The sequence below is a fragment of the Leuresthes tenuis genome, unplaced genomic scaffold, assembly GCF_036924035.1.
Source record: "Leuresthes tenuis unplaced genomic scaffold, fLeuTen1.0.hap1 SCAF_14, whole genome shotgun sequence".
NCBI classification, from domain to species: Eukaryota; Metazoa; Chordata; class Actinopteri; order Atheriniformes; family Atherinopsidae; genus Leuresthes; species Leuresthes tenuis.
In genome coordinates this window covers 13,651,468-13,668,195 of record NW_027325368.1, presented here as the reverse complement: position 1 = coordinate 13,668,195, position 16,728 = coordinate 13,651,468, and the positions used below count along the sequence as shown (strand labels likewise).

The 16,728-nt window shown below is 39.1% G+C and overlaps 1 protein-coding gene across 1 annotated transcript in view; it reads right to left on the bottom strand.

Annotated features, from left to right (window-relative positions):
• LOC140269447 (solute carrier family 22 member 23-like) overlaps positions 1 to 11,063 on the bottom strand; it is a 32,500-nt gene extending 21,437 nt beyond the window's left edge. The window contains exons 1-3 of the mRNA XM_072364539.1: positions 10,068 to 11,063; positions 3,925 to 4,028; positions 3,679 to 3,833 (exon numbers count right to left, since the gene is read on the bottom strand). Of these exons, the coding sequence (XP_072220640.1) occupies positions 3,679 to 3,833; positions 3,925 to 4,028; positions 10,068 to 10,505 (697 nt within the window). The 5' untranslated portion in view covers positions 10,506 to 11,063. The remainder of the gene's footprint in view (positions 1 to 3,678; positions 3,834 to 3,924; positions 4,029 to 10,067) is intronic.
• Positions 11,064 to 16,728: the final 5,665 nt, after the last annotated feature.

Genomic DNA, 16,728 nt, shown 5'->3' with positions numbered 1-16,728 from the left:
GACTTTGCAATTGATGCCTTCAGGAAAAAAATACCTCGTAAATCACCAAATTTAGACTAAAACTGTCATTCAAAATAATAAGAAAGATTGCCACCATCATATTGTTACTCTCTGGGTTGAAATAATGGAACACAATGGTGTCCAGCCTTCAGGAAGCCTGTAATAAGAGTTAATTGAACATGGATTGATAAGAAAGAGGAGATTAGTGTAATGTCTCGGGCGCAAACACAGCTGAAGCTGGGATTTGGCTCTGGCTTTCCACTGAAAGCAGTGGCAAACAAAGCAAGCCACAAAAGACGGTCATGTGGTTTATAGCATCACATGTCATATGACAGAAAGAGCGTCAAGACTGCAATGAATATGAAACATGAAATAGCCTCTCCTGAACTCTTCACATGTGGCCCACTTTCACGTCAATGCAGTAAAATGCCTTAAAATGAGGATTCTTTCCAGTAAGGTGTTGTTAAATGTCTGTGTTTCTATGTTCTAGGAGAAGCTCAAGTGCAGTTTTGTCAATACACAGAGGCTACAGGGCAAATATCATGTGACAGGAGGCTGCACATGGATGGAAATAAGGGTGACTATATGCCAACACAAAACCTCAAATATGCACCTAACCAACAAAGCCTGCTCACTTTGAGTGTGCTCTGATGCAGCACTGGTGAGGAAGATCCAATGCACTGGCACATAGACAGAGTTATAATTTATGAAGAGTTATAAGCTGTTTAGCCAAAAACAATGAAGCGGCTTATGTGGGGAAATTAGTTTTATTATTATTTTATGAATACATAATGCCTGAAATGGGAAACACTGTGACAACAGTAAGGAGGAAATATGTATCACTACTCCTTTTTACTTACAAATGAGGAACTTTTCTGTTTTATAATTATCATTTGCAGTAAGAAACAGTAAAAATACCTAATTTACTGTTGATGCAAAGGGATTTATAAGGGTTATCTAACCGGCTGAGTCATGATGCTGGTGCTTTATGCAGGCCTAACAAATACTTGGTTTTCAAGTGGTAGCTTGAACACACTAAAGTTAGAGTAGAGTTTTCTAAAACTACAGCAAATTTCGTGACCATTACATTTGCTTTCCAGTCAGTACAATGTAACTTCGTAGAATGCAGACAATATAAATGAGTGCCAATTGTAAAAAATAAATAAATACAATAATAATAATAATAATAATAAAGTTTGAGAAGTGTACAGCAGAAGATAAGAGATGGTGGATCAACACAAAATAACTTAAAGATAATTGAAAGAGATAAGACTGATGGAATATAAATGGAAACCATCTTTACTCTGACATACATACTAAGACACAAAGTTTGGAGTTTGGAATGTAGTCCTGTTACAAATCATTTGAGGGAAAAAAGTATTCCCTTTCTATTCACTGGAATAGTCTGATATTATCCTCTTTATATGACAACATGCGCAATAGACTGCTGATCTTTTATTCTTACACAATCTAAGGGGTTACTCTTCATTTGACTAGATTCTTCAAAAATGGTCAAGCAGTTCAAGTTAGTATAAATGTGGTGAAATATACGGTGACTCCACAAAAATCTCCTGGGTTCCAAGCACCATGGTGAGAGCCACTGATTCATTCAACCATAAACTCTAGTCCAATGTGAAAACAATGAATGCAGGTGTCAAGTTAAATTTGATAAAACACCAAGACATACAGTTAAACTCCACCCATTTACCTCCGTCTGTTGCACCCTCGCTTTTTTGTCCTGAGAGAAGTCGTTAACAGTCTTTCTATTTTAGGTGAGTGGTAAAGCTTTTCAAGGTGTGCAGTGAGGAGTAAATTAGAATGACAAGGACACTGGAGACCTTCCTTCATCATATCGTCCTTGCTCCCTCCCTTCCTCCCTTTACCAATCTCCTCTTCAAAAAATAGTTACTGGGGCTACGAAGGCTTTTAAGAATCCATCGCTGAGACCAGAATGTTCCTCAACTGCAAAGGAAATGATCAGGGTGCTGCCAGAAAGTCTCTTCCCCTAACATTATAGCCCAACAGTGCGTCAAACATATTATTCAAACCTTTTCTGTCAGAGAGAAGGTCACATAAACAGAGGCTTAATCCTCCCACACACTCTTTTGCAGTGACGAGGTTACCACTTCAAGTTATCCCTCCCCCGCCATCTCCCTTCGGTCATAGATATTGTTGCTGGATTATTGATAGCACTAATGAAGATTAACATTTCAGTAAGAGATATGTGCTGCTGCACCTAAATGAAAATAAAAGAGTTCAATTAAAGCGGAAGCTGACTGGTAGTTTTGCAGTAATGACGATATATCCCAACACAGACATTCAAGCTTAATAAGTGTTAAGAAGTCACTGCAACACAATTGCTCTTCTCGAAGCTGAACGCTTCCTTCAACTGGAGACAAAAACTAAAGTTGAATAGCTTTTTGGTTAGCTCTATCAGCTTCCTAAGAGACGACAACATGGGGATGATTAATATTAATTTAGAAGAAAATGTATACATACACATATTTGTGCATTTATGCAAGATATAGTGCATTAACACATTTAGAGTATAAGCAGTTTTTCCAATTGGAATTCAAATTTACATTTTTAGATTAGAATTTCTTCACTGTGTAACAGTATTTGAATACTATTTTTGTACTGCTATGGTAGATTATCATTAGGCAACATAATATGGAGCCAATAAGTCCACAAATTACTAATGCGCCCAAATGATGTAATCAAGGCCATTTTTTCCCCTAATTTATCATTCTCTGGTTGTTTATGTAACTGGACTTTAACTTTATATAATTATATATGGTGGTTAGCACCATCACCTCAAAACAAGAGGGTTCCTTGCTCAATTCCCGGCTGGGGGTCTTTCTGTGTGGTGTTTGCATGTTCTCTCCGTGTATGTGTGGATTCTCTCCGGGTACTTCAGCTTCCTCCCACCGCCCCAAAACATGCATGCCAGGTTAACTGGCGACTCTATATTGTTCCTATGAGTGATTATGATGATTGTTTCTGGCAGCCTGTCCAGGGTGTATCCTGTCTCTCGTCCGGTAACAGCTGAGATAAGCTGCAGCCCCCCCCGAGTTGGATTAAGCGGGTATAGAAAATGGATGGATGAATACTTAGGTGAAACTGTAGTTGTGATCATAGCTCATTATGATTAACCACCTAAAGTTTTTAAAAATGTTTAACAACCCAAATGTTTAGTTATTTAGAATATATACCATGAACCCCATATTTTACTGTGTTTTTTCTAATCATTTTGACCAGAGAAAGGGGTAAATGATCAGCCTAATTAATATTACAGTCAATATGAAAATGTATTAGCCTGGGCTAACTTCTGTTTTAAAAAAACGAGATGGCTTAAAAATAAAAAATAGTGGTTCACAAACCAGTAGATGCCTTCGTGGTGGCTTTCTCCATCTTTTATATACAATCTTTGGTTAACATAAGTCAGCTAAAAGCTGGGACTTTTAACCAACTCACAGCTAAATAATTAGCATAGTTACAGGTAAAAGTTGTAAACAAAAGCTGCAACAAAAAGGCAACTGGAAGACACCTGCTCTTGTCTCCTTCCTTGTGAAATCTCCCTACAATAACACCAAAGATCTAAAACTAAGCGTAACTGAGAGGGAAATTTTTCAACCAAAGCTCCATTGGTGCATTTAGTTGAGCGACCGAGTTACTTACTGAGGACGTAGAGAGATAGGGTGATCCCTGCCAGGCAGAAGCCCTCAAAGAAACGCAAGGTACTGAACATGGGGACGTTGACGGAGAAAGCGACAGTCAGACCAAACACCAGCATGAACAGCACCGATATGATCAGGACTGGGTGTCGGCCAAACCTACAGAGTAACATGAAAATGAAAATGACACTTGTAATGTAGAAAACATCTTCTAATGATCTGCCTGTAAGGGTTGGTGCAAAAATCTTACCAGTCTGCAAGTATGCCAAACACCAGATATCCAAAGATTGATCCCACCAACAGAGAGAACTTTGCAATATGGACTTTCCATGCTGAGTCACACACCAGACTCCACTGTTGAGAAAAACAAGAAAATTAAGCTGGTTAAATAATGCAGAGGTGGGATATTAAAACATTTCTTTGAGGACAGTGATTTTATAGCTCAGACATTCTACTAAGTTGCATATATTGAGCTAAATAACCACCAACCCTTCCTGGTATGTGCTTTAAAGAGAGCACAGAAAGTATTTCACAGACAATCATCTTTCCTTGATTTATCATGTGAAACAACTTACTTAACTATGAACATTTGGGAATGCATAAATGTTTTTCCCTTTGTGTGTGTTAATATCATAAAGCAATATTTTCTTTAAAAAGATCTGTTTCATTAAAAAAGTTCATCCTAAAGTGGTTTGGTGGCATTTAGCCTTTGAAAAATCAACATCAGGGATTACATGCACTATCTATGTCAGTAATCATGGAAAAGATGACATAAGTAAACATTTGTCTAGTGTATTATTTATTTTTGCTCCTTTACAGTGTCAACATAGTAAATGACAGAGCACTTTTTCTCCTTTTCCCACAGTAGCCCTCAACATATTCCTAGAGTGCTAACAATGTAGTTGGTGGCTGTCTTTGCATGCCACACACACCCTGTTTTCCCAGCACTAGTGAAAACAAGTTTTGACAAAAAGACTTCATGGTAGACACAAGTAATGACTGAAGGGAAATGGATACAAACGTAGAGTTGTGAAGGTGAATTTCTTGAAGAAGGAAACTCAATACTGAAAATATTCTTCAACTTGCAGCTTGGACTACCATAGACATCGCGAGCAAGATTATTCAGAGAGAACCAGATGAATTTTAGAGAGGAACAGAACCGTATTGGGATTTTTGTGACAACACTTGATTCCCATCTCACTTTCGCCAAAAGGAGGAACATTAAGGAGCAAATAGGGGCGTGGTGGCCACAGCAGGTGCAGACGCTGATCAACCATGATTTCAAATTTAGCCCATAACCACACCCTCTCACTGTAAACAAATGCATAAACAGATATTGTATACTGAACTCTCTGAGGAGCTCCAACCTTTCATAACCTCTAGCCACAGTGACCTGTAAAGGCGATCCATGATTACTCAGAGCCACCCAGCCATCACATGATCCACACATGCCACTCATTCATGGTTTCAGTATCGATGTCACCAGAGAAAAAGAAGTTCCCGTTGCGCAATCACAGGACGAAGTTGCCCGAAAAAAAGGGAAGCTACTTTCCTCTGACACTGAGACAAATCTATAAAAACATTGATATGAGACTCTTAGCCTGTGATTACACTTAGACTGGAACTGCATGTCTGGAAGTTTGGTGACTGTGCAGAATTGAACATGTGCTAGTGACAACACACAGATGACCAGTGAAAACAGCCACATCAGCATTCCCAAATCACATGTCGCACACAAAGCACCAACATCTCACAAGAGTTACAAAGATTTAAATGTGTCAGCAGATTAGCGAAGCACGGTGCTTTTTTTTTTATTGCAAAGCTTCATTAATGTGCTTTGTTTAGAAGCATCAGCCAATTAACATGTACTGTCAACCATATCTGTCTACAGGACAACACAACAAGGCATCCATACCCTGTAAAAAATATCTTGAAAGACTTCAGAATAATATAAATACATAAAGAGAAATCCTGTCTCTGAAAACTTTGACTCAGTGCAAGCATGAGTCAAACCCATTCAGCCTGTCAGCTCTGCTCCCATCATTTCTGTCACTTGGTCTGTTTCCATTGTATTGCTCATTTGAGCGTAATGAATAGAAGTGTGTCTAGAGTTGGGTTAGATGTATATGAATCTTTTAATGGACAGAAAATGAGGGATCGAAAGAAAATCAGTCAAATTCTTGAGTTTGTTGACCTCTCTCTAATGACTGACCACCAATGATCTGTCTACGCCATTTAGGCTCAGATGAAGATGCTCTCAGCCACAGCTGCACATTTCTGTACTCGTTGAACTATAAAGTGGTGGGTGGAGGTTTCAAGGGAAAGGGAGCAGGCCTGGAGGGAGGGATGTAGACGGGGGGGGAGGACAAGAGAAGGGAGAAAATAAAGGCTACAGAACGTAGCAACAGAATGCACAAAAGATATGGAAGGAAGAGAGGAAAAAAATAAAAAATAAGAAATATGGAATGGACGACGGACTGAAAAGACAGTGGGAGATAAGAGATGCTTAAAAGCAGTTGTAAGGAAAAGGCAGAAAACACACAGAGACTGCTGCATAGTTACTGCCTAGCAACAGACCGTCACTGAGGTTATCTGACTCCCATCTGCTTTTCAAGTCTAAGTTTTAACACAGCAGCCTCGCCATCATGGGGGGGGTGGAATCCTTTGATGTGTTGGTAGCATATGTTAAGGTGCAGAAAGATACAATGTACTGTTAAGAGTGAATGAAAGCAAATCAACACTAGACAAACGCAAACTTAATTTCACTTTTGTAGCAGAAAGAAGTCAAAACTTAACAAAACACAAAATATCACGAGCCACAAATATTTGAAAGGTTGGCTGATGGCAGTTATATTTCCCTGCTATCAGCAGTGACAGATGGTGAAACAAGAAACCCTTGTCTATTAGTCTATTATTCATAGCCCCCTGTTCATGACAGTTAAGCATAACGACACGTCTTTATCACCTATAAGACTTAACGTGAAACGACAACCCACAAACACAAGCCAAATTCCATAATACCATTCAAAAACCAGCCCTAAACCATGGCCAAGGGTCGGAAACCCCACAATGTCAATGACGGCCCGTTACAAAACAGCACTTATCTGAAAAAAGCCTGCAGCACACACTCTTCTCACACACACTCACAGAGCCTCAACAGAGTTTTATCTTCTAGTCACACAAGCGCTTTTCTTCCCAGCTGACGCTGTGAGAGGCTGTCACTGTGTGTTGACTGGGTATCTGCAGTGGGGTCATCGCCTTTCGACAGCTGAGAGCGAATCAAAAGAGTCCCACACTGATCCAGGGTCTGTGGAAGGAGTCAAACAGCTGGGTAAACAGTATAAGGGACACAGGGCAGTGAGGCCTGCAAGGGTGTTCAGCTACAGTATCATCTTTCAGATCTATGGGTGTGCAGCCCCATGTACTGTGATACTGGGGCTGGGTGTACCCACCAATGTTCTCTGACAACATATCTATCTTTCCCCTTTCACGGAAAACATAAGATTAACATGTCTGATACACACATATATTTCAATATTCTCAATTATTTGACCCGATTTAAAATTATTTGTAGTTTCAGTAAAGTGTAAAAACAACTTTGAAAATATATATCATCTTTAACCTATCATCTTAGAATGTATTTGGCAAATATATGAGGATAGCTACACTATATGACAATGACAAATTCTCTCAAAGCCGCATGCTGTATTTTAAAATTTGGTCAAACTCCTTTGAAATTACTCAATAGCTGCTGATTGTTATTCCATATATCACCTTAATTGCCTAAGTGTTTCAGCTTGGTAATCAGTATAAAAATGAAATAAGAATTAGTTTTAATTAATAATTAATTTAAGCTATTCATTATTCAAAAACAGATCCTAGTGTGCAGAAATTGCTGATGATTTATGAATATCTGATGTTTTCCTTTTTAAACGTAAAGACATTTTAAGACAAAACCAAATTGATTCTATGTCTTAATTTGTCAGAGTTATGTAGTCTTAATGTCAGCGAATCATCACAAGAGGAGAACCATAAAGAGAGTTTAAAAACACCACTGGGTCTTTAACTGCACGCACATCCTTTTGTCATACAAACACTTCATGAAGAATCAGTAAAGAGATTAATCTGTGCTTTGAAGAGGTTCTCAGGCCACTATTTCAAGAAAGCTGCTGCCCATCTGAATGGGAGCTGAGCAGGTAGGTTGCACAGAAACGCTGTCTCTGAGTAATGATACATTCTAATTTCTAAGGCTCAGCTCAATTAACAGGGACCCTAAGGACAGCTTTGACTCAATTAGGATGGGTCTCCACATTAACCACTTTGGATCCTTCACCACCACTTCAGCTTCTGTTGTCATCATCCAAACAATGTTTCTGTGTCACTGAGGAAAAAGGAGGAGGAGCAGAGAGGTTTTCCTACTAGCCATGTGGCAGAGAGCGGAAACATCTATCACTAGTTACATGCTGACCTAATTTGATAGAGATGCATCAACACAGTAGTAAAATGTTTTAATGTGTAGGTATGTTTTGAAGAAGAAGCTGCCACGTTTCGTCAGTGTTGGAACTCTGCTCTGCTTTTTAGGGATTGAGTGTTCGCAGATAACTGAGCTCAGTCATGTGCAGTTATGCCCATGCAATCCAAACACAGGGGAAAATGCCAGGTCATCACTTCCTGCTTTAGTGTCACAACCTAGTTCGTGCACTGTGTTCAGAAAACAGGGTCTTGGAAGAAAGAGGGGCTAGTTGTCAAAACAGGCAAGGCCAGTGACAAGTGTGCATGTCAGTTCTGCTTCAATTAGGACTCTTCTTTGGGCTCCATCTGCATGTTATCGGATTCAGTTTCTCCTGACTGTAACCTTGTTAGAATACAGATGCCATGGGTCAGGAATAATGAGCAGTGCCACACATGTGAACCAACTGCTCAGACCTGTCACTGATCTGTCATGGTGGTAGTATCAACATGACATTCTCAGTATATGTGCAAAGGCAACACAAACTTTAGTATCTACAAGTTACAATGCTAGCATAACAGTAGAGTCAGCACTGTGTCCATACATCAGCCTTATTATGGAACACATGTTTTTGTTTTAAACTATGAGAGAACTGGCTGCTTGTAATACTGATCCACCCTGTTAGAATTCCCCACATATGACTTCATAATCAGCTGCAGTTTAGGAGTATTTAAGCCATTGTTGGTAAAACAGTTTATCACCCTGACCTTTAATGCAACCCCAGCTTCACAAAATACCAAATGGATGGTAAATGAAATCAGGTATTAAACTGTGCCTCGGCTCATGGCAAAGTTAAAATGCCACAGGGGCATTTTATTTGCTTTATTTCAAGGGTGACCATTATCAGTTACAAGCAGATGGACTGTTGGCATTACACTGGATGTAAGCCCCCCCTAAAGCAGAATGAAACAAACCCAGCGTCAAATCAAACTCTTAGAGATAATTAATCTTTCTATGACGTGTGCCAACCTGTTAAGAAGTGTAGACTGCTGCAGATTAAAATTCCATTTACAATGTTCTGTATGTGTGTGAGTGTTAATCAATATTTACACATTTTCTTTATGGAAATGTATTGATCATTTCTGGTTCTCAAGTTGAATATAAGAACTTTCGAGTGCTAATAATTACATTTTCTTTAGTATTCTGGCATCAATGTTTTCATACCGCTACCCACCCACACAAACACCCTACCCCACCCCTTCAGCTCACAGTCTGATCACAATGAATAAAGGCATAAGCTGCACAGTATCTTAAGTCTAGCCGGAATGTAAACGTAAAGACATCACTTCTGAGAGACTAAAAGTAGCTATCAACTCTGGATGCTGTAAGAATATCTCATCAGTGTTTAATTAGGGTAGAGGTAGGGCGGGTGATGTTTGGCCAGGGTTGGAGTTGCATTATTCTAGAGAGCACACTCATGACCTTTGCTCCAAATCAAAGGCTCCGTGTCAATTGTTCCCATCAGGACAGCCAGTGAATTCCACAAGCCCTCGCGGTTTTGCCTAATATGCCAATGCTGGCTTCTACCTCTGCGTCAGGTGCTGGGGTGACTCAATGTCATGCTTTCATTTATGGGGTCCTACTACTTCAGCCTCCGACAAGAACCTCTGTAAACCCCAATAGATTTGAAATAAGTGGCTCTGCACGGCGCGATGTGGAGAAATGAGTGCCATAATGGAGCTGTAACCACAGCCACCACACGAAAGCTGATAAAGAGGACAATAGCCGAAGTATTTTAATGACCAGAGTGAAGGTGCAATCATTTGGATCTCTCTGGCGGTCCTATAAATCGACCCAATGAGGAGAAATTCTTATTAGATATCGCCGATGCACAATAGCCTATAATGACACCATGTAGAGGATCCCCATCCTCGTGATCTTACCTTTGTAACCACGTTCTGCACAAGTCCAGAGTGCAGCTCGAACGTCCACTCGCTGCACATACACTGCATGTTGGTCGTGTCATTTTGAGCGCTGTAGTTTCCATTGACATAAATAGGAGCCGACCGCGCGCTGATGTTTTTTTGACTCTCCAACAACGAGGAATAACCTGTACTCTGATTAGTCAGATTTGCCAAAGGCTGAATACATGTGTTGTTTGGCTGGGCGAGAAGGAAATTATCAGAGTACTGGCTGAATCCAATAAATAACGCCGGAATCCATGTCAGCACGATCAGCTGTTTCTGGTACTTCCCAAATCCCCCAAGAAATGGCAGAACTGAGCCGTCGATGCGTGTCAGCAGCCCCGGCGACGTGGTTTCGGGGGACACAAAGCCGTTCTCCGGCTGATGATCCCCCGTTTCGAGCTGCACCAAGGCCATCGCGGTTTCGCCGATAGATGCCTCCGATGTGTAGCGAAGCCGGGGTTGCAGTGCTACCCCCTGTCGACTCCACAATGCGTCAATGCCCCCAGCTCCGGCGGAGAAAGCCGTGCGCAGTCAATCACTAGAATGGAAATAAGACGCACCTCCTTATTATCAGGAAGCACTTCCCTCCGACCGTCTGGTACTAAAAACCCGTGAGGGGCTGACAGCAGGCACAAGCTCCGAGACAAAAGGCGGATTGCAGTGAAATAGGCAATGACTATGAAAACTATTCCATCTTTTCCATCGTCCGATTCAATGTGGCCTATCTCTGTGGGTCAAACGTGACAGAGGAGTCCACGGAAGTGCTTCCAGGTGGAGCCACAGGTAACACACCTGAATACAAAGGCTGACTGACTGCCTGAACAGGGCGACCTACTCTGGCAACCACCTTGAAAATAGATTCCACCCTCTGTGTCGTGGTACGAAAAGTAAAAAACTGAAGAATAATGTTATCTGCTCTTAAAATGTTTCATGGAAGACATTCTGTATAAAATATAAGTAAGTTATGGCAACAGAGACAGAAAAAAAGGAATATCAAACAGAAAAAAAAAGAAAGAAGATCCCAGTAGTTCCATGTGATATTTCTAAGTTATCGGTCTATGGTAACTTATTGGCTGTAAAAAAACACACACACACACACACAACAACAAAAAAACAAAACATTAAAATCCTGAACGGATGTCCTGTCAACTGTATGGAAATGGGAGGAGGAACAATGTACCCGCCCATTTCTTTAGCAAATAAAAACAGTGCCAGGGCAACGGGATGACATTTGAATACATAGATAAGTAAGTAAGTAAATATGGGATGATAAAGAAAGGGGTGCACAAATAAACATTTGCTGGGCAGTTCATTTAATAATAACAGCATAAATCTTCGTCTGCGAGCAAATACACCAATCAGCCATAACATTAAAAACACTGTCAGGTCAGGGCCTCGCGTGAATTTCCCTTTGACACCTGCCTAAACATTTCTGCAGGGGGGGTCCTCATGTGGTCCTGGTCCAAAACTCTCAAGAACACCTTCAGGTGTCCTTTGGCTCAGCGCTGACAGGTCACAACTCTTTTGGCAGGATGCGGATAGCATACTTTATATTGGTCATAATGTTATGGCTGATTGACGTGTATGCAACATCTGACATTTAGAGACAGCTGTGTTTTATAGTAAGTGGATGCAGCATCCTAATGGTCTATTAGGGATCTAATCTCCTCTCATAGATCTTAGAAGAATAGAGGATTTGTAACTGAGGCCTGATATACTGATTAGGGAAAAGTATCCAATATTACATAATGTGTATGGCAAAAGTATGTCAGCCTTTACTGTCACCATATGCAGCACTAACATACATCATTAACTGACCATTTCAATTTTCTAAACCAAGTGAAAATAGCTCAAACTGTGCAGCGGTATAAGTCTGGGGATAGACACCCATTCAGTAACTACAGGCCTGTTTCTCTACTTCCACAATTATCCAAAAGTCCTTTAGAATCTGTTCAATAATCCACTAGAAAAGTTCTTAGATAAACTCAAAATACTCTCCTACGGTCAATATGGATTCTGATCAAACAGCTCACTGGCATTAATTGTTAATTAATCAGTTGAGGATATTACAAATGCTATTGAATCAGAAGCAATATGCAGTTGGAGTAGTCCTTGATCTTAAAAAAGCATTTAAAACAATCAATCACAACATATTTATCAACCAACTGGAAATGTATGGAATCAGAGGGTAGTATTGCATTGGGTGGAAAGTTACTGAAGGAACAGGAGACGATTTTTGAGGATGGTAAAATATTCCTCATCATGCTTAGACATTGCTTGTGGTGTTTCCCTGGGGTCGATGTTGGGTCCAAAACTGTTTATTATGTATGTAAATGACATTTGTACGGTATGAGACGTATTCAAACTTGTATTATTTGCTGATGATGCAAATATTTTTTTGTTCTGGTGGGAATTTAAAGCAGTTAATGGATGCTCTTTGGACAGTAATATGGACAGTAATAAGCTATCTTTAAATCTAAATAAGACAGACACTATATTATTTGAGAATTGGAAAAGAAATACAAATAGGCAGATGTATATTGATTATGTATAAATTAAAAGAGTTCTGGAAAATAAGTATCTTGGGTTGATAGGAGACGATAAAATGAGCTGGATATCTCATATAAAACATACACATATCAAAGTTTCCTGAGGCATTTCAGTACTGAATAAAACTAAATACATTCTGGACCACAATTAACTCAACTTTCTCCGTTGAGCACTGGTGCTCGTTATCTATACTGCAAAAAAAGGACCACGAGAATTATTCAATATACTGGTTACAAAGATCATACAAATCCACTTTTTTTCAAATTAAAAATATTAAGATTCGTTGATCTGGTTCAATTTCACACTGCATTTGAATTACCCCCACTGGGGGATGAATAAAGTTTTTTTCTATTCTATTTCCAATTTCTATTTCTATAAATTATGTATAAAGCAATAAATAATTCACGGGAATATTTCTTTGGCAAGATACAGGGAAGAGGTATGTATGTTCGTGTGTGTGTGTATGTATGTGTTTAAATATACACAAGTATTTGTGTATGTATGTATATATATATATATATATATATTTTTACGTAGATATATTTATATGTACACGTGACTGGCGATCTGTCCAGGGTGTATCCTGCCTCTCGCCCCATGATAGCTGGGATAGACTAGAAAATGAATGGATGAATATATATATATGTATATATATGTGTGTGTGTGTGTAGATGTTTGTATGTGTGTATGTACATACATGTACATATATTCTACATGTCAAGTTATGAGGACTATTGTTTGTTTGTCTTAGTTTTTGTTTTGTTTTTGTTTGCTTTTCCAGTTTTGTTGGTGTTTGTTGTGTCATAACATGTTCTAAAATAAAGCACCCGTTCATTCATCCATTGGTGGAAAGCAAACTATGTAGGAATGGTCAATTAATCGTTTCTGGGTTGGTGTGCATACACCTCCACAAAAATGTTGTGGAGATCAGATTTTGATAGATTGTTATTGGAAAGAATAAAACAACCATAAGACACTTTTACCTTCAGATTAACTGGTAATTTTACTGTTTCCAATTACATATGTCATATTGGAACATCGTCAGCAATAGATAGATGGCCACATATTTTTTTCCCTCTCTTGTTTAAGTGGATTGTCTCTGTAGATTGTTATGACTTTGAACAAGTATGTTAACATCCTAATAATAGCTGAAAAATTTGCCACAAAGCTACTGAAAACTCCCGGGGGGTGCTTGTTTCGTCATAGCTTTACATTCAGGATTAAAGATGTAAGTTACTACCTTTAAAGCACACACCTTTTGCACATTTTACCAATCAAGAAAATCTTTATCCTATTCAGATAATGAATAAATCTTGTTATTTTCCTGTAGTATACCATTTTATTAAAATTCCACGATTAGAAAGAGAAATGTAATGTTTATGCTTTAAAAATGACAATAAAAAAATAAACAGTCAGATTTAACGTGAGCAAAGAATTTTATTCATAAACCCTTTATTTTTGGGTGCTTTAATACGGCTTGTTCTGGAACTACCTTCACTGTAGAGGAGCTGAACCATCTGAACAGTATAATAACAAAGAGTTCAGTGTTGGCCAGGTTTGATTCACACCCTGAGAACCTGTTTTCATCTGAGCACGTGACACAGATTCTGACGCCATCTACAGCACACACTTGATCCACTTAGCAGTGCTTCACCCTTCTGACCATAACATGCTATTACATCTTTATGTTTTGCACTTTTCATTTTCATCAGTTTCTCAGAAATCAAGTGAGGACATTTATACACACACACACACAAACATACATTTATATGTATATATATATGTATGACCATTCTATATACCATACATATGGATATATATATATATGACCGTCTTCCTCTCCTTTTGATACGTTTTAAAAAAGCCTCCAGTTGTTGGACTGAAATAAACCTTGATTTGATGCCAGCTTGTATCACATTTTACATATATTTCAAACGTGCACAAAGTGCTCTTCGTTATTGTTACTGCGTGGGCTGCAAAATTTGCCCCAGTAGTGATGACAAAGGCCTCTGCATTGCCCGCAGCGTCTTGTTGCAGTTTGTTACACACAGGTGACTCCTGCAGGCAGATCGGAGCAATGTCACTGCAGTTTGTGGATCACAGCATGTCCACCATATCATTTTCTAAGCCAGCAATCATGCAGCATGTGTACTTATGAAATGTTCCTGTTTTACAGTTGTTTGAAGTTATTTTGATTACTACAAAATCAGGATTGTGTCCTCTGTGTGCAGATTAACAATAATTAAAAAAAACTTAAATTAAATTGTTAACATTTCAATAGGCTGTGCAGCAACTAATGAACTGATTATATGATAAACTATCTTATTGGCTTAGCTTTTGTTTTGTCTGGGCTTTATTGTCTGACACATACACAATGACCAAATTCATAATAAAAAATAAAAAAGATCAAATACCAGCCAGACAATTTTTTATTGCTATGTGCATCAAATAAATTTGAATGTCTGTGCCAACAGAAACCGGTTGACCATTGTACTGACATTATCGCAGTGTACTGCTTGTTATCATTCAAACTTGCTTAATGCCATCCCTAGCAACTAATCCAGGTGTGTCCAGGATCCACCCATGTGCAATGCAGTGAGTCAGCTTAGTGTCTGAGAAAACAAGGGTTGTTCTCTCTGTCTATGTCTCATAAACCAGTTGCTTATACAAGAGGTGTAAAAGAGTAAAATGCCTGGGTGTGTCTGCAGCTTTCACTGACGTGAGTAATCAAAAACTGTTGCACTGTCGGGAAAAAAAATACAAAAACATTTCAATTTCAGTCATGTGTAGGTGAGAACCAGTCACCAGTTTCCTTGGTTATCTACTGAGACAGAGACTATAATCATTTAATGTGACCAAAAAGAGTTCCCTCCACTGGTGAACCATGTAATCATATATAATAATCATGTAATCATGTAATATATATATATTTATTATAGGCAAAGTTCCACAGATGGTAAAATATGGAATTTATTAGTTTGAAGATGGTATCGGCTCTGATAAGTTGACACAACATCAAAGTCATGGGTGGAGTGCTTGTGGATAGTGTTGGTGACAGCACAAAGATGTGCACGCCTTGATGCAGGCATCCATTTAAACGCCTTCAGTTAATCTCACAGATAAGATAGCTTTATTGGTGCAGCACAGCGTTTACAAAGGTCACACATTGGTTATATATAACGTAGGCGCTATAAATATTGCTGTCGAGGGTAGCCTACTACGTTCCTGTTTTGCATCCAAAGACAGTGGTGAGAAGTTTACAATGCAGCATCTCTGTGCTGATCAGCGCTTCATCAGAATTCTGCATGACATCAGTAAATGTTTATACTTTAGACGAGCACTTGGCGTTCTCTGAAATTTCTTCAGTTTTCAGGCTCACAGAACTTTTCGGTTAAGGACTAAGTGTCATGTCCTTTGTAATGTTAGTTAGGGGTTTGGGAGAGTTTAATGACCTGTGGGGTGAGGTTTTCTGCAGCGAAAGACATTTTCCATGAAGCGAGCTTGTCAAACTCCCACAGATATTTTTATACCAATTATCTTGATGTTTAACTATTTCGGGAGGGGTGAAAGTAGTTGAAGTACTTTGAGCGACTTACATAAACTTTTTAAACATTCATTTATTTTACCAAGCCTTTTCTTTGTTGCAGTTTATTTGGAGACATGTTTTTTTTTAAATGTTTTCTCTTTCTTTACTTTAAATGTAAAATTCATTTGAAAGTATCTAGGGTTTCCAGTGATGTTATGGGAAACGGTAAGATACCAGACAGACCATCTGTACAGAAGCTACATTAATAAACAAGACAATGTGAATTGTCTGCAGTCTGCTAAACCAGCTGTCAGGGTTTGACAACCCCCCCCCCCCCCCCCCCCCCCCCCCCCTCCACGGTTTACTAAGTGTATGATGTCAGTATCAGATCCTGGAAATTATATCATACGTGTCTGCAAGTGTCAGCAGGTCTGAAGTCACCATGAATCACTTCATGAACGGCCTGCTTGTGTTCACCTGGTGTCACTTTAAATGTCAGTGTGTTGCAGGTTCATGAGTGAAAAAGTCACCGAAGCAACAAAAATACAGCCGGTCAATGTT